The following is a 26,257-nucleotide window of genomic DNA, read 5'->3' on the forward strand; positions in this document are numbered from 1 at the left end:
ACATGCAAAACCTGGCTCTATTCCTTAATTCATGTGATTTGTTCAGTTTTGGGTGTTATTTATATATTTGCTTATTGATTTGCATTTGTTTCCCTTACTTCCTGTTGCCTCAGGCTTATAATGCACTTGTCAAATCTGTCTCAAACAGCACATTCCACAGCACTATCTCTGCTACACTCAATGCAGGAATAGTAGCTCATCCACACTAATAATTCTTCTAGCCAGTCTTGCATTACATGGGGAAAGATGGAGCGTGCACATAGTAAGGATCTCACTGACTGTCCCTTTCGTATACTAACAATGTTGCATGCATTCTGCTACATGTGCACTCTGCTGTTCCTAGAAATTTAACTTTCTAGTTGTTAAAATGTATCATTAGTTTTATATGTGTGTATGTGTATCCTTTTATATCACCCTTATTACTACCTTTTCTTCAGTCAATGTATTTTTAATACTGATCTGTTGAAGCTGTCATTAAAGCTGTAGCCCATCTTATTCTTGAACATCAACTGACTAGTGAATTCAGATAGGATTGTTGCAAGTGTGGAACAAAACCCACTTCCTCATCTTTCTTGTACTCTGCGAGGTGCTTTAAGCATGTAACAGGCGATGGGCTAATATTCTAGGTGTTTTTAGAGAGAAGAGAATTTGACTTTCAAACCTGTAATCCCGTGAGTCATGCAAGAGGCTATTTTAGCATCTAAGTGTTGTTGTGGCAGAGGCCGCTTGTTGGTTCCGGCTGCTCGGCAGCTCAGACCTAAAATAATCACACAGAAACTATATTATTTAAATCACTGCTTGGCCCATTAGCCCTAGGTTCTTATTGGCTAACACTTACATATTAATTTAACCCATTTCTATTAATCTGTGTATTGCCACATGGCTTCCACTTAAAGGGTAAAATTCAGGCATCTATTTCCTGCAGGGCTACATGGCTGTCTCCCTACCTCCTCCTTCTTTCTCCCAGCATCCAGTTTAGTTTTCCCCACCTAACTTTATTCTCTGCAGAGGCCTAAGAGAGCTTCTTTATTAACCAATGGTATTCACAGCATACAGAGGGGAATCCCACATCATCTAATGACCGTAGAATGCATGACTTTTATTCTGTAAGAGTTCTCTGAGCTTATGGAAAGCAGATATAGCAAGTTTCTGTTGTTTCGTTCAAATGTTCTCATGAGGATTCTTAATTTCCTTCAATGTTGTTTTGAGGAAGCTTAGGAAGAACTTAGTAGGGCTTAAAGGGCCTCCAGCAGTCCCTTTTAGTTGGAAAATGAAATCAAGGATGGACAGCATTAGCTACATCTGTGTAAGCTGGTAGAAACTCACTGTGAAGAAAGCAGTCAGAATTTCTCAGGCCCCAGCATTAGGGTAAGAGTTTGAGATCCCATTGACAATGAAAACAAAATATTTTGTGCGTAAAATGTTTCTTTTCACATGTATTTCCAAGAAAAGTACTGTGAACCTAGGAAATGTTCAAAATTCTCTGCTTTTTTTTTCTTGATGGACAGTGTAGTAAGTAACAATGTATCCACAATTAACTACCTGAACAGACGGGAGACTGACCTCCCTCTATAGGCTTATGAATCTAGTTATATAGGGCAAACACTAGCAGTGGCTCTAAAGGAAGAAGTATGAATGGAAGGTTTAATCTTCTTCTTTTAATTTAGAATTATAAATTGGCAAATAGTATGCAGTACTGAGGTACAAAGAAATTAGGTTATGGTTTAGGAATGGAACATGAAATAATTAAAGTAATTAACATTTCAATTACAAAATATTGTTTTTAATTTTATGTGGTAGAGTATTTGGAATTTTCTCTTCGAGAAAATTTGAGGAGTATAATACACTATCATTTCTAGAAATTTTGGTCACTAATTTGTATGCTGTGCTCTGTGTAGGAAGCCAATAGCAGTTCCTTACAAGTCTGCTCTCGTATAATTTGGACCCTCTTGTTTCTAACTCTAAATTTAGATTTATAGGAAGCACAGGCCACCTAATACTTAATTTGTCCCCTCAGGCTTTCTTACACACTTGTATGACTGAATACTATAGCATTCCTCCTTCCCCTTTGCATAATCATTATGGTATACTCCGTGCTTCCGGTCAACCTTGGCCTGGAATGGCCTCATAACACTTCAGTAGAGTAAATGATGTGCATTCTTGAAGGTTCAGCTTAGGAGGAACTTCCTCCGGAAATGCTTCCTCAACCTTAGTTCACAGCTGGCCCTGATCTTCTAGCTTTGGTGCCCTTTCCTGGGATTGTGTCCTGCTGTTCTGAGCCATCCTGTGAAGCGTGTCATACAGATTACAGCCTTTCCCCGGTCATCATTGTGTCTTACACGTTTTAGTAGAAAGTGTTCTATAGGAGTACTGACTGGTTTTGTATTTGCATCTTTTTGCATACATTTCTATGTAATTTTCACGATTCTTGGTTTGATTTTAAAAAGTTTAACATGTGAGTCTTTGGATTATGGTGGCAAAATGTGCTAATAGTTATTTCTTTACTTATAATGCAGGTTTTACCTCAACTTTATTACCGAAGAAGTCGAAAATCCTGAAAAGTAAGTTACTTCATTTACTATAAGATTTTTGTTAGCAACAAAATTTGAGTTTTCTAATTGAGTCATAGGCTTGAGGAGGAAACCCAGTGTGGATTGGTTAATTTCACCATTGTTGCTGTCATTGTTCTTTTAGATAAACTGACCTAAATTTTCACAATAAATTATCCTCCCACAAATATATATCAATATTAACTAATAAATACATTATATATGATCATATACAATATTCAATGCTAAATTGCCTAATAATCTGAATGTAGCAAATAATAAAGGCATTTTTAAAAAAACCTATTTTATGTAAACATATACATATGATTTAATGTGAGCTCTTTATAAGTATAATTTGAATTAAAAGAGTTGATTACTTCTACATGTTCCTTAAAAATATCCATGTAATTAGAGAGAATAACACGATGAATGGAAACTTTGTGAAGTAACTGAAAGATAGTCTAGGAACTTGTAAAACTGGTAAAACTGGGAGCTCAGTGATTTCATTTATTCATTTTTTACCTTTTCTTCCTTAAAACATGATAGGTGTTTGATGTTAATCAAACAACATGTCAAAATAGGCTGCAAAATTATTTTCATGATTGGTGAATAAACATTGGGCTTTGTATAGAAAAATATATATCTCTGAATTAAAGAAGGAAAATTTAAAAATATAAAATATAATGATATTTAACTCATCTTGCTTTTATTCAGCATAGGTTATCTACTAATCATTGTGCTAAGCGCCTCCTTCAGGATGAGTGAGGCTTATCGTCAAGCATTTTACTGCGTTCTCCATGAATGGAAGTGTGGAAACAAAAGTGTGATGGTGTGAATGACACCCCAGCAGAGTATTAGCTAGCAAAGAGAAAATGAGATGTTCTTAGCTTCATTCTAGGACACGTTGCTCATCAAGAGTCTCAAGTAAATGCCCCTAGATAAACAGAGTTGGGGGTGGGAGGAGAGAAGAAGAGGAAAAGAGGAGAGAGGGACAGAAGTACGGTGGTAAGGAAGTATACCATTGTGGAACAGGATGGAATCAGAGAGTTTGCCTACGGGTTGACCGTTCAAAGTAGGATGAAATCAAATTATGACCCTGGGTGTCTTGGGAGATGGTTAGCTGGTTGCATTTGGCCAAGTATCAGAAATATCAGAGTTTAGAACACACAGGCCCACAATGGAAGTTAACATGATGCCTCATAGTATGTGATTCAACTGCTATGTAAACCAATATGTAATTGCAGCATGAAGAAGACCAGTTCACTAAGAAATATGGTCAATTTATAAGACTACTTTCATATTTGTTACTGAAATTAAAAGTAGAGTAAATATTTACTAGGAGGAAGTTCTTACATTTCTTGGAGATGATAAGCAAGCTACCTTGTGACTATAAGCACACGGATTATAGAGATTAATAGGTGGGCCTGTCCTTTTAGTTTTGTGGGCTCGTTAGTGTGTATGTTGCAACCCAGAGAAAGGACAGCTTGTATTAGATTTTATGAGCAGTATTTATTGAATTCTGATTATGTGAAACAAAGAACTCGGACTTAGTACGGCATTTAAAGCTAAAACATTTTAAAGAGACTGATGCTAAATCTAATGTAAGAGAATATTTATTATGAAAAATAGCAAGTTATGATTTGTAGACATGTTCTAGATCACAGTATCAGTGTTATGGACACAGTTCATGTTCTAGGTTTAGTTGTTTGACAATATAGACAGATGTGTTTGCTAGGGACATATTGCTATTGTATGTGTATGTATGGGTATCTGTCTTTAAGTGCTTCATACTGCTGTGTGTTTCTGATACATAGCCCTGGAGTGGCTCTTGGGTGAAGAAGTCCTTTTCCTCAACTATATTTCATCTCTCATTTCCAGATCCGGATACAACTTTTAACTGCCATGAAATCTCTCTAGTCCCCTAATATAGCTTCTCACTTTAAGGTCTTAATATACGGGATTTCTTAGTACAGGTTAAGAGTCTCCAGAATTTTTGCGTCATAATAATGAGACAAGTTGAAGAACAAAAGCTTTGATTCCTTTTTCTTCTTTTGCACAGGACACAGGATACCTAGTTAAGTCAGTTCTCAATGAGAGGACTCTGAAAAACTTAGCCAGAATAGTCATTTTCTTTAAATTAAAAAACAATAAATCCACAAAATTTTCCAACTACACAGTCAAGGCTAATGAAATGTTCTGTATTTATCAGCCAAAAAAACTCAGAGTTTTGATCATTTTCGTTAGTGTTCAGTTTTAAAATGACTTCGTGTGACCATTTTAACAGTTAGAATAAGTCTTTTCAAACTGCATTTTATTTTTAGCACACCGGGATGATTTGGGAAATATTTAGAGCCAAGTATCAAGAGCAGATGGCACAATTATATGGATCTGTTCCAAAAGAGTACTTTCTATTATTTTGTAGCTGGACACAGGTTCCAGAATGCCTTTCATTACAAGGGAGAGTAATTACAGTTGCATCTCCTTTGCGATGCGCCAAGATAAATGTGTTTCCTAATCAGTCACCGGTGCATGTGTCCAGGTGTGCCGAGACATGCAACTTGCTGGCAGCTGGTGCAATGAATCATCAGCCAAGGGTATAGGCCTTTTACTACCTCCTCCATGTGAGCAATCGGATCTTCCACAAACTAGTGGGAAAAAGGCAATAACTAAGTTAAGTCAGTGAAAACAAGCAATGCAGTTCTAGGGAGGTACAATGAAGAGTGCATGATGTCACTGACTACTCTTCTCTCATAATCTCATTTTGAGACATCTCCCAGATACCTGACATGACACTGTGAGCTCATTTCTGAGCCATCTTAGGCATGCCTCATGAAACAGTCCTTAAGTGCTGTAACGAGGGAGAGAGCAGCTTGACAATAGTATTTATCCTTACATTTACATTATGTTATGGTTCAGAAATGTTCTCACAGCATTTTTCTTGTTAACAATACTTCTTCCTCTATAAAGATTAGTGTGGGGGCATATGCAGATGAGTGTATGCGTGCCCATGGACACCAGAGGGCCCTACTGAACGTCTTCCCTAATCCCTCATCATCTCATTTTTCTGAGACGGAGTCTCTCACTGAACCTGGGGCTCAGGTTGGCTAGCCTGACTAGCTGGTGAGCTTTGAGGGCACATTTGTCTCAGTGATTTGTCATCAGCAGCACCACGCCTGAATTCTACACAGATGTTGGGATCTGACTCAGATCCTCGGGCTTGAGTGGCAGGTACTTGACCAACTGAGACATCTCTCAAACTCCACTAAATTTTATAACAAAACAAGAAATATCAGGAGGTGTTTTATACTGTCTTTAGTAATTATCTGTAACTCGTTGACCAACTCCACATAATAAATGTGTTAGAATAAGAATACTATTTTCAAGGACATTAATGTGTAATGTTTGGACTATGAAGGGCATAGAACCCCAAGGAATCTAGTTTGGAAATATGATCTCCCCATATGGTATGTGGAATAATAATGACAGATGACATATTCGCTTTTTGTTTTTTAAATGGGTTTTGGGGAATATAATGAGTTTTGCCTCATGACATTACTTTTGTAGGGAATATATCACACAATCTATCATTGTTCAAAAAGTTACACAGTACAAAGAACAGATCATTTAGATGTATAATGTTTGAAATTCTGTTCATCGATTGATAAATCATGTCTTGTGTTGATGAAAGCTAAGAAATGGATTGCTTTGCTTTGACCTTGGGGGTCTGAGATTACTCAGTCTGTCCATTAGACTTGTTCTCGTGTTCTTCTCACATCATTTATCCCTCTCTTCTGAAGTATTGGAAACCACAGATATAGAGGGAGTCACTAAAGCTTGATACCATCCATCATTTTTGAAGAACAAGCCATCACCGTGCTCTGAATGATCAACTTAAATAGAAGGTTTAAATAATCAGAGTGTCACATTTAATTAATATCTCTCCCGCTCCCAATTTATATTAATTGGTACCTCAAAGTCATCACTTCTTGTACCAATGATAACTTAGAAGAGCAACTTGCTTTGGGAAAAGTAGTCTGAGATCAGTGATGCAGAATAATCCCTTTGATTGGCCCACAGTGGTCCCCCAAACAATCTTGATGTTTGTAATTGGTTCAGATGTTACGCTCTTAAAATTTTAAGATAGGCACTTAATTTCTTACCGACTGCTTTATTTCTTATTATAATGTTTTATATGACCTGTAAGTTCAAGGTATATAAAACCACTAATTTGATTTAAGTTAACAAAGCAAAACAAGCAAGCAAGAAAAAAAAAACCTTAATGTTTTGTATAAATTGCATAAGAAAAGTCTGAAGATAAATTTGGAGTTCTTTTTATCTTTTATTTTGGCATTTTTAGGTTCCAGGCTTATATGAGCTAAGTCTTCCTCTTCATGTGCTCAATTAGAAGATTATAACTCATTAGAAAATAGCAGCGTGTTTTCTGTGTATGTGCTATGGTAATGTTTGTGAAATTGTTTATTCCAAATACTGTAATTTTATAATCCTATAATATATTCAAATTTTATTATATATCCTCATGTTTGGTGTTCTTTGGATTTCTAAACTGTTTTTATAGAAAACTGACTCATTTAATATAAATTTATAGAAAAACATATTATTGCACCAATTTAACCTACAAACATATTTTTCAAGTGAATCTCTTAAAAACTGAATTTCTGAATGGAGGATTTTAAGGATTCAACCCCATAATGAGGCAAATTACTTGTGAACCTTTGTTTACTACTTTTAAATGGATGGTAATTATCCCAACACTACAGTTCTGATAAATAGGAAATACAAGAAAATTTAAATTGTAATGAGCTTAAAAAGTAATACAAATTGTAAATCTGAATTTATGTTCAAGTCCAAAAAGATCATCCCTTTGAAAAAAGGAAATTTTTTCTCTATTAATATCAATATGCATCGTTAGATTTATCTTAAATCAGGAGAATGCTGTCCTTCAGTTTCAAAATAACTATTACCTACATTAAAATAATTCCATATTGTGCTTCTCTGGGAATAAACACAAAGTTTGGTAGCTCTAGTTCCAATGTGTTTCATAATAGAAAGATAATGCCATCATTGGGGCCACTGAGGCAGAGAGAGGCCAGCGTGTGACCACAGTGGAAGAAGAGATGGTTGTACCTTCATTAAGTGTTGCTAACTCTGAAGCCTCTCCCAGTGTAGCTTGGGGCTGATGTACCTTGGGATCAAAACCTGCATTTCTCAGCTTCACATATGCATAAAAATTACATTTGGCTCCAAGACCCTTTGTTCATATAATGCTTAAGCATCAAACAAGTGGTGCAGAAATTATAGGATTATATTATTATATTTTTCATGGCATAATCAAAGAACAGATATTAATCCTTCAAGTACTTTGTGGGAGGCCCAGTCTTTTTTTTTTTTTTTTTTGATTCCAACCACATCAAAAAGCAGAGTTTTGAAGGGGAATGCTTTTGAATGTTCTCACTTCCTTTCAGTTCAGTCATTTCTGAGTTCTATTTTTAATCTCATTGAAGTTTATATTTGACATCCAGAAGAGAAAAAAAAAGTCATGTTTTGGGATCAATAACAGTGGTTAATTTATCTTTACTCAATTTCTGTTTCTTTTAGAGGAAGTGAGAGAGCCCAACTGGTAGAGTGGATAGAGTGACAGACAGGCGTAGCAAAGCGAGCTGGCTTAGAGTCAGTCTACCTTAATAATATCTGCTATTGTTAGAGTTGGGGAGTCTCACTATGTAGCTATGGGAGTGGGACGCTCATTATGTACCCCAGGAGGGCTGTGAAGTCACAGAGACCCATCCATCCCTGTTTAGGGAGTGTGGTGGGAAAGCTCTGGGCCCACCACACTCATGCCTTTTTGTTTTACGTGTGTGTGTGTGCGTGCGCGCTGCCCAGCCACTTTGTAACTTAGAACCGTTTCTAGTTTGGATAAATTATTGTTTGAACGATATAAGTAGGGTGGCTGTTATGTCTTGACTGCAGTAGCTATTACCCAAGTGAGGAACAAACTATCTCACACTTGGAGTTCCGCAGCCAGAGTCTCTGAACACTAACATATAGTGACAGTCACATATCCACTCCAGTTTTCATCTACAGTCTATGTGGACATTCCCTCCATATTTGGAAGTATCAAGTCAGCCATTAACGTGTCTCCCATCTTTGAGGTCACATGTTCACAACTCCCCTCATCCATGATCTCATTTATGCAGATGACCTACCTCCACTCTTTACTATGTCTGTATTTGACAGTCGAGCAACTGTGCCCAAACTGTGTTTCAGAAATAAGTTTTACGGTCTGGGTTGTAATCCATGAAGAACTTCTTAGAACTGTAAGCTCCAGCCTATGGTCTGCTGCTGCTTAGACAATCACATTGGCCCACTTCTGCTTAAGAGTCTCACTAGAATAGAACAACCTTTCATGGGCAGAGGCCAGATATGCCATTGTGTCTCCAGGTCATGACATAAGAAAGTCATTATGTCCTCACACACACATCATGCCTCAAAACTATTTTGATAATTTCTTCCAGTTGTTCAAACACTGACTCCATTTATCATTCTACTCGGGAAAAGAAACGACCTTGTGTTTGTATGGGCATAATTATAACCTAATCCCAGGATAAACTTGAAAGAAACCAAAGGAGGTTAAGATTTTCCAGTGGGGAAGAGGAATTCCTTCACTTTTATGAATTATATTTGCTATAGAGCCATTGTAAATAGTGCTGGTTCAGACAATCAAAATTCAAGCCCTGTCTGGCCTGAATGGGCTGTTTGACCTCATACACACCTCACGTTGCTTGGTAAGCCTCTGTTTGCCACTGTAATATGGAAGTAATAATCCTCTATTTTGCTTTTCTCAGGGTTGTGGGGAAACATGTGAAATTCAAAAATGTTAATGATCTCAACAAGTAGTATACAAACAGCAGCCGCAAACCAAACCTATATTCTTAGAGGATTAGAATGCTTTTTAAGCATAAGCTCTGAAAAAAATTAAAGGATTAACATAATTGTTTCATGAACAGGGGGTGCCTTTTCTGCTTACATGACCTAATAATCAGCTTGGAATGTTGTCTGTGCTATCAGTAAATCATCTACTTATTATAGTTAGAAGGCTGAGGGGATGGTGATACCAGGCTCACCCATCTCAGTCAGAAGGAATTTCTTGGAAGACATTCTTTTTTTTTTTTTTTTTTGTGATAAATGTGTTGTGCTCATATCTGGATAGTTATTGTCACTCGTTTGATTGATGATGCTGATAGAATGGGCGGACTGCTTGTATTTTGACTATAGTTACCTATTTTTAGATTGACTGTCTTATTAAGAAATATTTTTATGAAATTTGTGAAATAAGGTCTTGATCTGAGGGGCCTATACCAATTATTTTAAACATTTTATTCTTACTTTTTCCAGTAGAGAAGCTAGCTAGTACACTGCATGAGAATGCAAGCTAAAGTCTTATGAATTTTTATATAATTCAAATATATATATGTGTATATATGAAACCTGTCTCAAAAACATATGTATCTTCCATTATATCTTGCATTCTCTTGGTGGCCCAGGTTGGTCTTAAATTCAGGGCAATACTCCTGCCTCCACCTTCCAAGATTAGGGATAACAGGTATGTGCTACCATACCTAGCTTAAAAATTAGTTCTTTATTAAATATATAAACAGCATTTTAATCTGGCTTATAGATGGGTTGCAGGGTTCGTAACTCAGATGAATTTTTTTTCATAGCTTGGTATGTGACCTGTGCAGGGAAGAAAGCTGGAGCTCAAAGGAGAGGCATGCATTCTTATGGTCATGCAGTTGGCCAGTGAGAAGATTAGGGTAGTAATCCCCATTTTTCTAGCTCCAGAGCTCAGAGTCTTTCTAACACACTGCAAATCTGTGGGGGGAAGAAAAGGCAGAAGTGATCCTTGTCCATCGGTGCTAATTAAGTAGGCATCTTTGCTGAAGAAGAGGAAGTGAAAAGCAGAAGAGAGAAATGGAGGTGTCTGAGGCAGTGACTGGCATGCACAAGACTATAGAAGAGTGACTGGTTTCAGAGAATAATGTGTAAGACACTCTGCGTAGGAGGATGGGTGTTGGGCTGCAGTAAGCATTCGCTTTCCATCGTGAGACCTTGGGACTTTATCTAGCAGCCAATGAGACTGGTAGGTAGGAAAGTCTTTGGGGGCGATGGGAAGTAGTGCTTGAGAAATATTAACTCATTGGCAAGCCCTGAGGGTTTTCTTCTGTGACACCAGAGTTTCAATGGATTTGCAGTGATGGGACATTCTTCAACCTTCTTTTGCGTGTTCGATTGTAATAAAACAGCTTCATTGTTTTATACTTGTCCCATTGCTATGTGAGACAGAGTGACATTGAAGGTGGCAGAGCAACATAATCGCCACTCTATCTCGGCCCTAAAATAAAGAGCATCACCTACTTAGACAACAAGACGAATCAGCACTGTGTCCATGTGTGTTCTTCGCAAATGGAGGCCTGAGGATGCTTCTTTATTTAGTGAGAAAGGTTCATCCTTCTATTCTCTCTGCCACTGGAAGGGCAAATGAGCTGAGAGGAGATAGTTCATTTGTAAAGAAAATTTATAACTCAAAAGTATCCAAGCAAGAGACTTTGGTTAGCCATGGAAGTGTTCAGAATATAAATGGAAAGGACTCTTGTTTGGTGACATTCTTTAGACATTATAGTTGGGAAAATAGGACATGCTCATATCTAAGTTGCTTTGAGCTCTATGATATTCTAGTTCTACTTTTAGATGAGTGAATATAGAGAAGTCAATAGTCATGCTGATGGTTTGTGTTACTGGCAATAGGGAGGTATCACAATCCAGTGAGATAGGTAAAACCCTAAGGCTAGGAAGATGGCTCAGTGCTTAAGAGTGCTTGCTGCTGTTTCAAAGGATCCAAGTTCAGTTCCCAGCACGAATGTCAAGTGAATCACAATCACAAACATCTCCAGCTCCAAGGTATCCTCTGCCCTCTTCATGGGCACCTGCACACAGTTGAACATATGCACACAGATGGCCATAACCACAAGCACACACACACACACACACACACACACACACACACACACACTCAATTTTGAAAGCCTTTGGGAAAAGAAGACTTTTACCATCAACTAAGAATCTTAGGTTAGTCTAGAAACGTTTCAAACAAAATCCTTTAAGGATCTATTATTCTTTTGCTATTCAAAAGAAAAGGTGGGCATAGGCGAAGAAAAAATTACTGTGAGCACAGGACAGGAGACAGGCCAGTGGGCCATTGGTACTGCAGGATAGTGAGCTTCACAGTGCTGCATTCAGAGATCCATGTGCATCAGATGGCCAGGGTTCTAGATATTTCAGCCTTTTTTGTTTTCTTTTGGGGGAGGGTAAGGTTTCAGCATGTACCCCAGGATGGTTTTGATCTTGCAAAGTAGCTGCTTCAGCCTCCCCAGCACTGGGATTATAGACACTGGGTCACCATACCAGCCGAGATACCATTTCTGCTTCTGACGATACTTTGCTTTGTGGCTTAGATATCTATGTTCCTTGTCCTTTCTCACCATTTTGTTTATTAGGGAGGATGCTTGGTAGCTGGCTGTTCCTGTTCTTTTAACTCTAGCATCCCCTGTGTAGATGGCACAAGATGTCCTGGAACTCACTTTGTAAACCTGGCTGTCTTCAAACTCACAGCGATCCACTTGCCTCTGCCTTCCAAATGCTAGGGTTAAAGATGTACACTAACCCGCCAGGCTTGATTTTTATTTTTCTTAACAACATGATGCTATTAGCTATCTGCAACCTTCAGGAATTACTAGGTCATGGTTTGTATATGCAGTGAGTCATTTCTTTCTTTTTCTTTGCCTTAACTTAGTGTTCAATTTGCTCATTATCTCAAAGTAAATGCTGCCCTTGTTGGAAATGCCACTCTCTAGGAAGCAGAGTTTATCTCATTTTCAGTTAATCATTTACAATATTTGACTTGGAGGCTCTTTTACAAAATCCTAGAAATATTTTTGTACTTAGATTTTTAAGGAAATAGGCTTATGGCTTTTTGAGTTTGTTGGCTCTTTACTGGAGTGTTGTATTTTCTTTCTTTTTCTTATATTCATTTTCTCTTTATAGAAGTAGATAGAGTATATAGTTCTACCCATGGGAAAGGCCTACCAGCTCTCAGCCTTGGTATATATAAGTTGTGAATGCTATAATCAAATACCTTCATATTTTGCAGAGGTCACACTGTACCATATGGAAAATTGTTTATGAGTTTAATTTTAAAGCACAGCATTCAAATACGCATTCATATATGAAGAGTTGAAACTTAATTGATGTATCTTCTACAAAATGAAGGGGGCATGTTGGGATGCATGATGCTGTAAGTGAAGTGGCTTTTTAAGGCTTGTGATATCTGTATATCACTGGGCTTTGTAGGTGTCCCAGGTTCTGCCTTTCCAAAAAGTGACAGCTCTGTTGATTTTTCATGATTTCATTTTACTTCCGATTCTGCTGTTAATCTATCCTCGTTCTCTCTGGAACAAACAGTAATGTCTCAAGTTTTTCATATTATCACCTGTACTAATGGTTCTATTATTATTTATCTTCCTTTATATGTCTTTGCATTATCTTCCATTGGCAGGTCCTGCATGCCTTAGTTTATGGAATAGCCTCTTGTCGTGGCTTAACCACGATAAATTTGACTTGAGAAAATAAATCACACAGGTCTATAATATGACTATGGCAAGATTTTAGCCTTGAAATTAGCTGGTAGGAAAATGTCACCATTAGACATGTCCTGTGTGGCATTTAATAAAACTGCCCTTAAAACAGTGAAATGCAGATTTCTAAAATTATTCTGCAAGCAGAAAATGGATGTGGTTTCTAGATTAGAAGAAGTAAGTAATCGATTCCAGGTCGTTCAGCAAAGATCATGAGATTCTAAAATTAAAAGGGAAATATTATGAAGAGGAGAGGCTGAAGTTCAGAATGTTATAAAGGAATAGCTGCTTTTATCTTCACATATACACTGGCTCTTAGATATTTGGTATCTCTGAACAGCTGTATTTATTTTTCTGTTATTGATGCCATCAAACAATCAGTCTCCCACTTTTTGTATTTTGTACTGGGGGAAGAAACAGAGAAATTGATACAGAAGACATGGTTAACTTTTGTTGTCTGTCTGAAAATGAGAAAAGCAATAATGAACTGGATGGTGAGTGGCGGTCAGAGATATGAGATGGTGTTTTATAGCTGTGTAGGGCTTTAGGCAGGCAAGGTTAAACATGTCCGGAGTGTATTTTTTACTTGATCCTCCTGATGCAGTATCCTGTCATTGGGAAGATGACCAAGCAACAGTGTCGGGAGAAAGCAAGTATGCCCTGAACTCAGGGATGTTCTGAGTCATGGGGCTTTCCTCTATGTACTAAACCACAAACTGAGCTGCGAGTTCACATGGAACCAGCTCCACTCAGGGTGTCTAGGTGCTTTCTAACCCTCAGGTTGATGACACAAATCTACGACTAAGCAGAGTAGCTTGACTCCCTGTTCTCTAAACATGGTGTCAAATGAAGCTCTTATTATTGCCATTTCTATAGAGACAGATGGGTGGAATTTCCAGGACTCTAAACACTGCCTGCCCACTCTGCCCTTTTGAATAGAGACTCTTAAACACCCAAATCCCCCTATCATCTTGTTTCTGAATTCTCCTAATGAACACATATTATTTATCTCATTTTAAAGTAGCTGGGATTCAAAAAATAGCAGTTGGCACCAAATAATCCATTTAGTCAGAAGACGAACAATTTTCCATATATTTTATACTTGACTAGAAGAGTGAAAGTAACATTTCAATAGCAATGGAAATGATTTTCATTGGATTTCCAATATGGTAATATGCACTTTTCTCTTTAAAGTAACAGATGGCCAAATTAGAAAATTCCAACAAATCATGAAAGAGAAATGTACAGCCACTAGTAGTCCATGAATCAAAGTAGTACCCACTTGGATAATTTTGGTCCTCAGTTTCCCTATTCCTGTGTGTGTGTGTGTGTGTGTGTGTGTATTCATATGTACTGGATTGTTTGGCTTGGGCTAAAGATACATACATATTTCTCTTTACATCTTGGGCATTCTGCTATTTAAGTTTTGCTTATTTATTGTCTACCTCATCAATGCCCCATTCCCAGCCTTACCTCATAGCCCTGCTGTGTCTCACACTCAGCTTTTTCTCCTGATGTGACTCCAGATCTGCCCTTCATCTCACACTATTCCATTTGGTTTCAATATTCTTCATTCTCAGTGAACACCATTTTAATGCTGGACAGTACATCTCTAGTTTCTCTCTTCTTGGATGTTGAAAACATTTCAATTTTTCCTTGATGCCATGATGCTAGGTTATAGGCTACCTGTATGTCTGTATATCCAATTATTCCCTTAGGATTGAATACCAGGTCATGTCTACTTTTTAGTATGCACTGAGCATTGAAAGGTCACTGTTTGTGTTGCCTTTTGAAGAAGAGTTATTGCTCCCTTGTTACCAGCCCTGGGCATCACTACCTTCTGTTGCTGGTTCCACTGTTCTTCCTCTGAGGTTCTAGGGTCTGGGCACACAGTCTCGTGGTGAAGTTCTTTTGTCATTTCCTCCTCCCCCCAGGTCACTCTTCTTTTGTTTGTTTGAGATGCCAGCTTGCCGAACTTTTGCCTTTAATAAGCATTTTCATTTATGTATATTGCTTTTGTGGTCATAGCCTTTTTTTGTATAGAACATTTAAATCTCTCTTTCACACACATTTTATTTTTGTGAAAATATAGAGTATACACGCACATACACACACATAAAGTGATAATACCCTAAGTTTATGAAGCTCATAAATTATGGCAATTGTCAAGATATGATAATATACATTAAATTTTATGTTCTATACTAAAATATTTTCAGGTAATTTATTCCACTTCATTTATCATTCTATTGATATAGCAGTCAATTACTATACAATTTTCTTATTAAAAAATTTCTAAATCTCTTTCTTCTCTGGAGAGAAAAGCTGCTTCAATTATTACTCTATTACTCTAAACAAACCCTTATTGGGTACAACTTCTATGTGCATGGAGGAATTTCTCTTCAGCTTTTCCTATATATGGAAATAATATGAAGAGTGCTTTGAAATTTAAAGTCCATGGCCTTTTCAAGTTACCTTGAAGGCATTATCTCTTATAATAATGCCCCCATGGTACAATTCGTGTGGCAGATATTCTCTCCATACATTTATTTCTCAATGTGGCATGCTTAATTATCACATTTGCTTCCTTTTGCTGTCTCTGGTTAAAAGAAAATTAATGAATGAAGACAGCTGTAGATGGCATTAATCTTTTTTTTTTTTTTTTGGCCTTCTTAACCCCCTAAAAACACTATTATATCACTTTAAAATATGATTTTTTTTTATTTTCAGGATACTTTTTACAAGACAACATGCCAAAATATTAAGAGAAGCACCAATGGTATCATGGAGAAATATTGCTTATGATATTTGAAATTGCCAACATTCTTTTGCCCATTGAGGATTAAATATTAGTTAAGTTTGTTATGTATGTATAAATACATCTCAACTCTTTGGGTTTATAATCATGAGAACAAATCTTTGATCATATGTTGGAAAAGTAATAAGCATATTTACTAAACAATTACATAGATTCCACTCTAAATTAAAAAGGAATAACACATACTTTTCTTCTTGGCATCTTTCTTCTCTTTCGAAGGAATGTATCTATCGAAAAAATGTGGAAATCATATTTTTCTGGCTTTCTTACATGTTTACTACTTTTCTTACAAAGTGGTTATGGTAATATTGGCTTATTTCATCACCAGCCTGTTTCCCATGATGGTTCCGGGGTACTTGTTATATTTAAATTATACATCAGCAAAAGATTAAACACAAGCAAGTCCAGTTGTGATGTGTATCCAGTCATGCACTGGTTTGACGGGGAGTCTTGCAGTGATGTGACTTATCCTTGTGCTTCTTCTGGTCCAGCCTGGGTTTCCGGTCAGTCTGTGTTTTAATGAGGATTGTTTGTGTGTAACTGGTGCGTGAATCCAGGAGATTCCTCCTTTTTATTAAAAATGATCCTGGCTAGGCATAGCATTATCCTGTCCATAAATCAGGTGTTCTGAGAGATTTTATAATTTGGGATGCGCACAACACTTTGGTGGGATGAATGTTTCCTTCTCTGGTAGCTCCCTCAGTGCTTCCATGTACTTTTCTGGAATCTTCTTTTGGTAGCTTCACTGACTTTTCACACGGTTATGAAAGTTGTATAAGAAAGAATATGAATTAAAGGAATGGCGTAGTTTGAAGTAACCTAAATTTGCTCTCTTTTATGTCTTTTTCCAAACATAAAACTTAGTTTTTACTTTAATTGATTTAAAAAATCTAAGTTTTAGCCTCTAATGGTAACTATCTCTTCCTGTTTTAATAGGATTTTTTTCTTATATGAAATGTGCTAGAAAGAAAGTACATAAAAAGTTTAAAATTTAACAGAGACCAGAACTGGAGAGATTACTTAAACGGTTAAGAGCACTGGTCACTCTTAGAGAGAACCTGTGTTAAATTTCTATTACCTACATGGGAGACTCAAAACCATTTGTGACTCCAGTTCCCAGGTGATCCAAAACCCTCTTCTGGCCTCCTTAGGCACTGCAGACACATGGTACACAGATATATATATTGGAGGGAGACACCTATATACATAGAATATTTTTTTAAATTACCAGAAACCAAAGAATCCAAAAGCTCTTTTCATGTGTGACTGGAAATGCCACAAAGGTAAGTTATATTTGGGTTGGAGAAATGGCTCAGTCCTTAAGCACCCGATTTCCAAATGTAAGAGCTTAATTTTATTCCTAGAACCCATGGTGTGTGAGTTGGTCATAATGACTGTCCTTGTTAGGTTTCTATATCTATGATGAACATATGACCAAAAGCAATGTGGAGAGGAAAGGGCTTATTTCATCTTACAGCTCACAGGTCACACTCCATCACTGAGGAAAGTCAGAGCAGGAATTCAAGAATGGAAGCAGAGGCCATGGGAATGCTGCTTATTGGCTTGTTCCTTATGGCTTGCTCAACTTGCTTTCTTATACAGCCCCATACTACATGACTAGTGGTAGAACCACCCACAACTGTCTTGGCTCTCCCACATCATTCAGCAGTCAATAAAATGCCCCACAGGTGTAGGTGGAGTTTTTTGTTGGGACAGTGATCAGCTCTGTTCTATCAGAGAAATAATAATCAAATAATCATTCAGAGACTTATTATTAATTATAAATGACTTGGCCAATAGCTCAAGCTTATCACTACCTAGCTCTTACAACTTAAATTAACTCATTTCTATTAATCTATGTGATGCCCCAAAGCTCGTGACTTTTACCTCCCCCGCACGTCCTGCTTTCTTTTCATCTAGCTGCCAGATGACCATTCCTCCGACTCTACCCTTTTTCTTCCCAGCATGCACTCTGTCCCCCAATCCTGCCTAACCATTGGCAAATCAGTTTTTTATTAATAATGAGAGCAATACATATTTACAGGGTGCAAAGATTGTTACACAGTACATAAGCTTGTCTATCTAAAAGCAATTTAATAGAGATGGTTTCTTAATTGAGGTTCACCTTCACATATAACACTAGTTTGTGTCAGTCAGGTCATCAAAAAAAAAAAAAATAGAAACATCACATCCATCCAACCAACCAACCAAACAAACAAAAACAACCCATCCAACCAACCAACCAAACAAACAAACATAAAAAAATCCCCAAACCTTCAAACAAAACAAAACAGAATAGTAGCCTGCTCTTGTAAATGGTGAGAGACAAGTAGACCCCAGGCAGTTAGTTGGCTGGATACTCGAAGAAGTTTCAGGTGAAGAGAGACTCCATATCAAACAAAGGTGGAAAACACCTGTGAAACTATACCCAAGGTTGTCCTCTGGTCTCTACACACATGTATACACACACACACACACAGATACACACACACACACACACACTCAGATACACACTCCCAAACACACAGACACATGAAAAATCAGTTTTACTTGAGAGGGTCAAACAGCCCTAAAATGCTCTTCAGAGATGTTTTCATTAGAGACTTGGAGGAAATACTCGGGGTGCTTTAGAATACTTAGGGAACACTAATTTACTTTGCACAAAGAAAGACTTAAAAACACTGTTCTGAGGCTAATTTAGAAAATGAGGGAAAGGTTCTCTAAGGGGGCCACTTTGATCTAAGACCAACCGGAATGAGCAGTCTCCTAAGGAGATAGTCCCCTGGTTCTCTTTGAAGTTTAGGTTCCACTAGGAGAAATATCTGTACATTTTATATTTTAACCACTCTACTTATAATAATTAGCAAATAGAAGATATTTGGCAAGTGTTGGTCAGATCCATGAGCTTGGTTAACTTGCTAGACACAATTGGCAGCTGCCTTTATAGTGTCGCTGTGCATATTCTCCTGAAATTCGGATGATAACGATGGACACAATCAAGTTCTGACAATGCCAAAGTAATAAAATGCAATGACTTATGAAGCCCCCACCCCACCTATGAGTGTTTATGGTGGTGCGGTCCCTGGAGGTCTGATTTGATCACAGAGTCTGTGTAGAATCAGGAGGGTGGACAACTCACTTACCCACTAAATTATCTTCTGTGATGATCGTTCTTCTTTTAGTCAGGCTGGCACGTTTAGATAGTAATGATGGAAGGTGCTCTGATGTGCTGTGTTCCTGCAGACGACAGCAACACATCTTTAGAGGACAGAGGAGATTGTAAAGTTGGTGCCTGTTCTGTTTTCTGAGAGACAGAAGAAACAGAGGCAAAACTTCTCTGGTGCTCTGGCCTACGAGCAGGAACCTCACTGCTTCAGGGAATTCTCCGGGATACTTTTTTCAAAAATTGTGGAGAAACGAACATTCTAGAGAGTGACCTATCAATCCAATACACCTGTATTTCTCCTAGTGATGGATGTGGGTGAGGCCCAGCTCTCAGACTGGAATGTATAGATTTTCTTTCTGATGGTCCCATGAAGTCAAGTTAGAATAAATGTCAGTCAGAGAGTGACATTTAAACCTCCCACAAACTCTTTACACTGGGATTGTATATATGGAAAGTTTTAGTTCTGGGTTGGGAGAAAGAAGACAAAGGGAATTATGGAAGGGAGAGGACATGAGGGATCAATACTTTCGTACACCTCCTCCGTTTCCTGTGGGTCACGTGTCACTGAGTCAGCAGACAGTGTGCTTGCCTTGATAATATTTTCCCTTCAGAGAGAGGTTTGCCTGTGAAACTGTGGTCTAAGAAAAGATAAATATAAGTAAATATAAGAGGAATGCACGAAAGTGTAGTTTTCAAAAGGTTTTGCTTTTTGCTGAAATGCAAGAGATCACAGCATTCCACTTCCTGTGGGAACATGAATCTTGATAGCTCGACAGCTTGAGAAGAGGAAAGGGAGGGCTTGACCAGGCGCTGCCTTTCTGTGGGCCTCTGTGACCTTTTCAGGCAGCTGTCAACTGCTCTAGCCAGGCGTCTCTGTCCTCACTTTCTCGACGATGACATATTATCTCTCCAGACTGGCAGGGTGCTTAGCCCATCAACTCTATTTTTTTTTCTTTCCCACCTTTTCCTAAACTGCTTTGTCATGTGCCCTGCAACATGGGGTTTGTCACTTTGACTAAAGTCAGACCATAACTGTTGGCTTCTTAATCTACTTTATACTTTCTTTGCTAAGATTAACTTTATTTCCTATTTTCCTCAGTTATTATAGTATTAAAATTATTTTCAACTTTACAGGGTCAGTTATATACAAATTGTGTAGTTATTTATATACGGGCACTTTTTAAAAGTAGTTTTTATTTTTAGGGTGTACTTAAGAAAGCCACAGTTGAACCCCAAATGTTAACTGAGGCATAAAAGAACTTTTCAGGGCCATCATTGTAAAATTGCCTTAGAATTCTGTATTGCATCTTTCATTTAAAGAGGATTCTGCCACATAAAAGCAACAAAATCTGGTTTAACTGGTTGAAGTAACTCAAGAGTACCCTATCTATCATTTTGCCCACTGTCTTCTTTCTATTCGATTCCTAGGGATCCAATTTGAAAACCAGTTGTCTACTTGACTACCAGATATGAAATTTAAAAAGATGTCATTAAAATGATCTTACATCAGATATTGGAGGCAACTTTGGCAATAATTTGTTTGTCAAAATTTTGAGTGGCTACGTGCCTCTCTGCACCATTTCTTATTGTCTAATGAGAAATCAGCCTATGTGTGTAGACTATTGGCACTTCCTACTAAGTGCACATTTACAGCTTATGTGTGTGTAGACTATTGGCACTTCCTATTGAGTGTACCTTTACAACTTGAAGGATTTTTGAAGTCAGTTTGCATTTAGCATCCTCAATGTGTAGACTCAGTGCACACCACTGTGCTTTCATCATTGGAGTTTATTTAATTTTCATCCTTGGGGGAAAAGTGGATAATTGTGTTTTTCTCTAGACTGGTAGGAATTTTCAGGAGTTCAAAATTATTGCATTGCTTCAAAATAGCAAATAATAAGAGGTGTCTACTGTTTATGGGGAAGTTTGAATAATGATTCATTTTTTCTATTCTAGTTGGTTCAGACAAATACCTATTTTGATTTGACATTGTCATTGAAGCCTTTAAGAATCTTATGTCAATTGCTCATCTTTTGTAAATTAAATAATATATTATATAATACTACTTAATGAAGTCATGTTTTCAGTCTTATCAACTCTAATTAAAATCTATAACTATAAAGAGGTAGATTCATACAAAGGAAGTCCTTTATTCTTTGGTTATTCGGTTAATTCTTCTTGAACTAACAGTCAACCCACAGAATGCCTATAGCTTTAAACCACCAAAAGGTTACTTCTTAAATATTGTACCATTTTGGGTATGTCTGGTTTCCTGGGAGGCTTTGGTCTATGTGACTTCTGCAATTCAGAGTCCCTCCCATGGTATGGCTTCTTCAGGAAAGAGTTTTGCTTCAGTTTTCAGGATAAATGCCTCCCACCGAGGACTAGGAAGTAAAGAATTGGTCCAAGTGTGGTACATATTAGGAGGTGATATAATCATTAAGAGGTGTGCCCTTATTGCGAGATACTATTCCCGGGGAGAAGTGAACAGATGTAGGGAGCTGACAATAGACTAAAGTATAGATAGCACCAGAGTGTAACTTGATGAGCCAATAAACTCCCTGGGGTTGCTTATAAGAATATGGGTGAGCAGTTACTTACAGGAGCAAAGATGACTCAAGACATCTGTGTCACCAAAAGCCCACTCTAATTCAGGGTTTTCACAAAAGCTGGGAACCTGGAGCACACTGCAGAATTTGCAGGCAGCCAACAGTTGGAGAGTGTCTCTTGCGGGCAGCTCGGCTCGTCTCTTGTCTCCTAGCAGTCCTTACTGAATATATTTGGAGAAGAAGGGACTTCCTGAAGCTTCGAGTTGTTTTCTTGGTGAGTTTTAATGATCTTTCCTGAAGGATGGAATTTTCATCTCTCCTTAGAGTCTTACTGGAGGTTCACTTCAAGACAGAACTCTTTATCTGGGAAAAACCTGCTACACATAGGCTCCTGGGAGGTCTTTGGATCAATGAAGTTTACCTTTGAAGGAGATTTTGTGACCTTGTTTCCTTCTTTTGCCTCAGTTTTGCTTTTTGGCCATGGTGTGAGAGGAAAGGTATTATCCTGTTACACACTCCTGCCATGTAGTGCGGCCTTGCCACTGTCTCAGGCAACAGGGTCAGGTCCTCATACACTGATGTCTCATACACGATGCTCATCTCTTCAGATACTGTTTCTCTGGAGGAGTTCTCTACAGTGATAGGGTATTGACTAACGTATAAACCAGATCCCTGCTAGGGCCGGGGGGGGGGGTAGCCATCTTAGCTTCTAACTCACTCATCTATCCAAATCCTGTTAGTAAGAATGAGTCACATTCCCTCCTACAGATGAGGAAGCCCGGGCTGTCTTCTCGGTGGCTAATTCTCAGGAATAATGTAGTTTTGAAAGAGGAACACAAACTCGTGTGTAGTTATGTGATTTGTTCATAAATTTGAACCTCAGAAACACCACTGTAAAAAGTGGTTCAATGAGACCTCAGTGTACTTGGGGTCAGTGCGTGAGGAAAATAATGAAATTTTAAGAGAAATATGTGCATGTCATAACAAAAGTAAGAACTAACCACCACTGTGGGACTTAATTTATTACTATTAAGATATTTCATTCTATGATTTAATTGTCAGCATTTAATCTAAAGCCAGTTTTGTCTTTATAAACTATAACTCACCTAAAATATGCTTGTGTTTGTTCATGATAAATATAGATAGCTATAATGTATCCAGGGGACACACACTAAATCTTCAGAAAACGAGAAAAAATGAGATGCACCCAATGCAAAGTTTTTGAGATTGTATAAAGTGGAAGCAAATGAAAATTTATGCTCATGCTACATTTTGGTGCATGACTTTATTCAGTCATGAGTTTATCCTGGGAGTAGGTAAAAAAAAATCCAAAGTGTTTGTAGGATAAAATGCTTATATTTATGTTTGTGATTGCGTATTGCCCTGTGTTTCTGAGTTATAAGTTTGTGTTTCTCTTCATTTGTCCTGTGAGGTTTGGGGGAAAACTTAATTCTTTCTTGCACCTTTTCTCTGTTGTTTTTCTGTGCTCTCCTTTATGCTTTCCCATATATGTGTTTTCCCATGAGCCTCTTGTGGCCTCCAATCTCATCCTGTCTCTACTAATTTCTCACATCTCCTTTCAGGTCTGTCTATCTTCTCTTTCTGTTTCTGGACCTCTTCATCCAAGGATACAGAGAATGGTGAGATGTCAATGAGACAATGGTACCAGATTTGGAATGTGTCAACACAACTACCCATAGTCTTGCTGAGTTCCATGGGAAGTCGGGGTGGGCAGATAGGACTGAGCTCAGTAGCATCGTTGTGTGCACTCAGGTTACAATGCGCTCATTGTGTCAGGTTGTTCAACTGTGCTCCAGAATGGTCATTAGGGGTGAACACAAATCCTCTAAGAACCTTAAACAGGTTCATCTGATATCTCTTAATATGATTTTTTTTCCATGTCAAACTACACCTCCTCCTCCGTTGCTTTCTGCACCTCCTCCAATGTGTTCTTTTATATATTTTAATATCTCATTCCCATTCTTAATGGATAGCTAGAGGCATAGCAACACTACCCTAAATGACAATGAGGCAAAAATTCCTGAAAAAAACAGAAGAAGATGCATATGAACTCAACCATGGAAAATTGTCAGTTATAATTGGCCCTTTGTTATGTGTGAGTGCATACATGGCCACATGGGACAGTCCAGCATCCAGGGGCTCCTTTGAACAAAACTAAGGAAACATGAGTAGCATGTGTGGACATAAAATCACATGCACGAAGCATGTGGGGGAAACTTATCCTTGAAATAAGCTTATTAGTATCTGCTCTGTCATGCACAACCGAAGTCTGAAGAATTTAAAACATCAATAGCAGTGATAACAAAAGAAATATGATAACTCTACAAAAAACAAGCTGGTGATTCCAAAGAGAGAGGTAGTGATGTCTGAATTTCTTGGTCAAATCTGTGGGAAAAAAATGATATAAATCTTTCAAAGTCCCTTCAGGGTCACTATAGAGAAAATCTGAAACAAGTATGTCTCTAAAATAAATGGTTGGGATTAGAAGGTACTTAATGTAATTATAAATACTTTATGTTGCAATGAAGCATGGCTGCATTTTAAGTACAAAGTGCAAATCCTTTGTTTCCCAGCAGACTTTTAAAAATCCTTGAAAAATGCTAGTTTTCATTTATTTATTTATTTATTCATTCATTCATTCACCTCCCCCTTTTAGCTTTTTACTTTAAGAAGTTTGCCCTTCTTTTGCTCTTCTTGACTTTTTTGTCATGATCCTTACTTTCCCTGAATGCCAAATACATGCATTGAAATATTAATGCATTCTAAGTAGAAAGTTGGAACAAGAACCACTTAGAAGGTTCCAGAGCATATGAGAGTAGGTTTTTTTTGTGTGTGTGTGTGAATGTGTGTTTCTTTTTTTTCTTTTGTTTTTCTTTCTTTCTTTTCTTTCTTTTTTTTTCTTTTTTCTTTTTTTTTTTTTTTATAACTTGAATGTCTGCCACTGTGTCCCGGCCCTTATGACAAACATAAGAGCACATCCCTATGGGGTGACTTCTAGGTTATCATGGTGACCCAGGAGATAACACAGGGATGAGTGAGCTCTAGGTCCTCATGGTCCTAGGGAGATTAACAGACTTGGGTTGCAACAGTCTTGGGAGATTTTGTTCAGGTTATGAAACAAGCTTGGGCTATCCTAAATTCAAATAATTAAGGCATTACTCTGGCCACCTGAGTAACACGACTCCCTTCCACTTTGATGTATCCTTGAAGGATCATGGCATCCAGCTGAGTTTACAGCAGTAGCTCCTTGTGGCCCAACTGGAATTCTAGAAACCGTATCTCTGGTATTTACTAATAACATGCTTAACAGACTCTCCACTTTCATTGACTATTGGGTTCATAGTCACATATGCATGGCATAAGATGTGTAAAGAAACAATTGGCCTGTTAATGGGATGCTTGCTTAAACCATAGCGTGCTTCTGTTGGCACACCAGGACCCTGTGGATCTTGAACTTGAGATAAAAAGTCAGCACTATACAGTCAAGATGCCATTGCAACAGACACTGTGGGACTCGGAAGCACTGGGAGGGCTAGGTTTGAGTTCCAGCTGCTCTCCACTCGCTGCTTCTCTGACCTTGATCCACATCATGAACCTCTGCCAGCCTTGGCTTTTCTGCTTAAAAGAATATGGGAGCTACCTACTACGTAAACATATGATTATGTTTTATGTATTTATTTTCTGTATCATTCCACAATGGTCTGAAATGCAGTACATCTACTTCAGTATCAAGTATCTTTGTGGGGTCTATGCAGATTCTTCAAAGACAAATATCCATCTATCACTTTTTGAAAAGGAGCCATCACCCATAACAAAGAGAAATGGAAAAGGAACTCCCGAACAGGCAACTTCCAGTTTAATAGTTTCAAAGGATCAAAACTCATTTTGAGTGTGCCAGAACGGCTAGAAATGCCAATTTAAGTGAAGAAGTGGCAGGACTACCTATGACAGTTTTGAAGACAGTTTTCAGCTAATACAAATATCATACACACACTCATTGCCCGTTAATCAGAAAAAGCACATGCAGTCATTGAAGGCTCTTGGGGATGAGGGAGCTCTTCTCACTAACTTTGGGTTTTGTTCATCATCACGAACATGCTCAAACACTCGAGAAGGCGGAGGGTTTACAGGTGTGTGCCATTTGCATTCAATACGAAGCTAATGATTTTGTTGCCATTTGGGATGGGCGTCCACCTCTCAGCAATTTAGAGGCTTTGAAATACCCATGGCCTCTCTGCTCCTTCCTCTAATTTTTTTCATTTCTTGTGCTACTGGTCTTCCTCTTGGGCCCCTGTGATTATCTGCCCTCTGCATCTAAAGCATCTGAAAGATCGATCTGGCTTTTATCAGTTCATAAGCTTTGATCCTTGTAACCAGGACTTAACCACATGGTGCTCAGCCTTGATCAGACCAGCTGGTCACTTTTGTGAACTGATGCTGTTTAT

The 26,257-nt window shown here is 38.0% G+C and overlaps 1 protein-coding gene across 1 annotated transcript in view; it reads left to right on the top strand.

Moving 5' to 3' along the window:
• Slc7a11 (solute carrier family 7 member 11) overlaps positions 1 to 26,257 on the top strand; it is a 72,678-nt gene that overhangs the window by 24,727 nt on the left and 21,694 nt on the right. The window contains exon 6 of the mRNA XM_057757150.1: positions 2,517 to 2,561. Coding sequence (XP_057613133.1) covers positions 2,517 to 2,561 — 45 coding nt within the window. The remainder of the gene's footprint in view (positions 1 to 2,516; positions 2,562 to 26,257) is intronic.

The sequence above is a fragment of the Chionomys nivalis genome, chromosome 24 (genome assembly GCF_950005125.1).
Source record: "Chionomys nivalis chromosome 24, mChiNiv1.1, whole genome shotgun sequence".
NCBI classification, from domain to species: Eukaryota; Metazoa; Chordata; class Mammalia; order Rodentia; family Cricetidae; genus Chionomys; species Chionomys nivalis.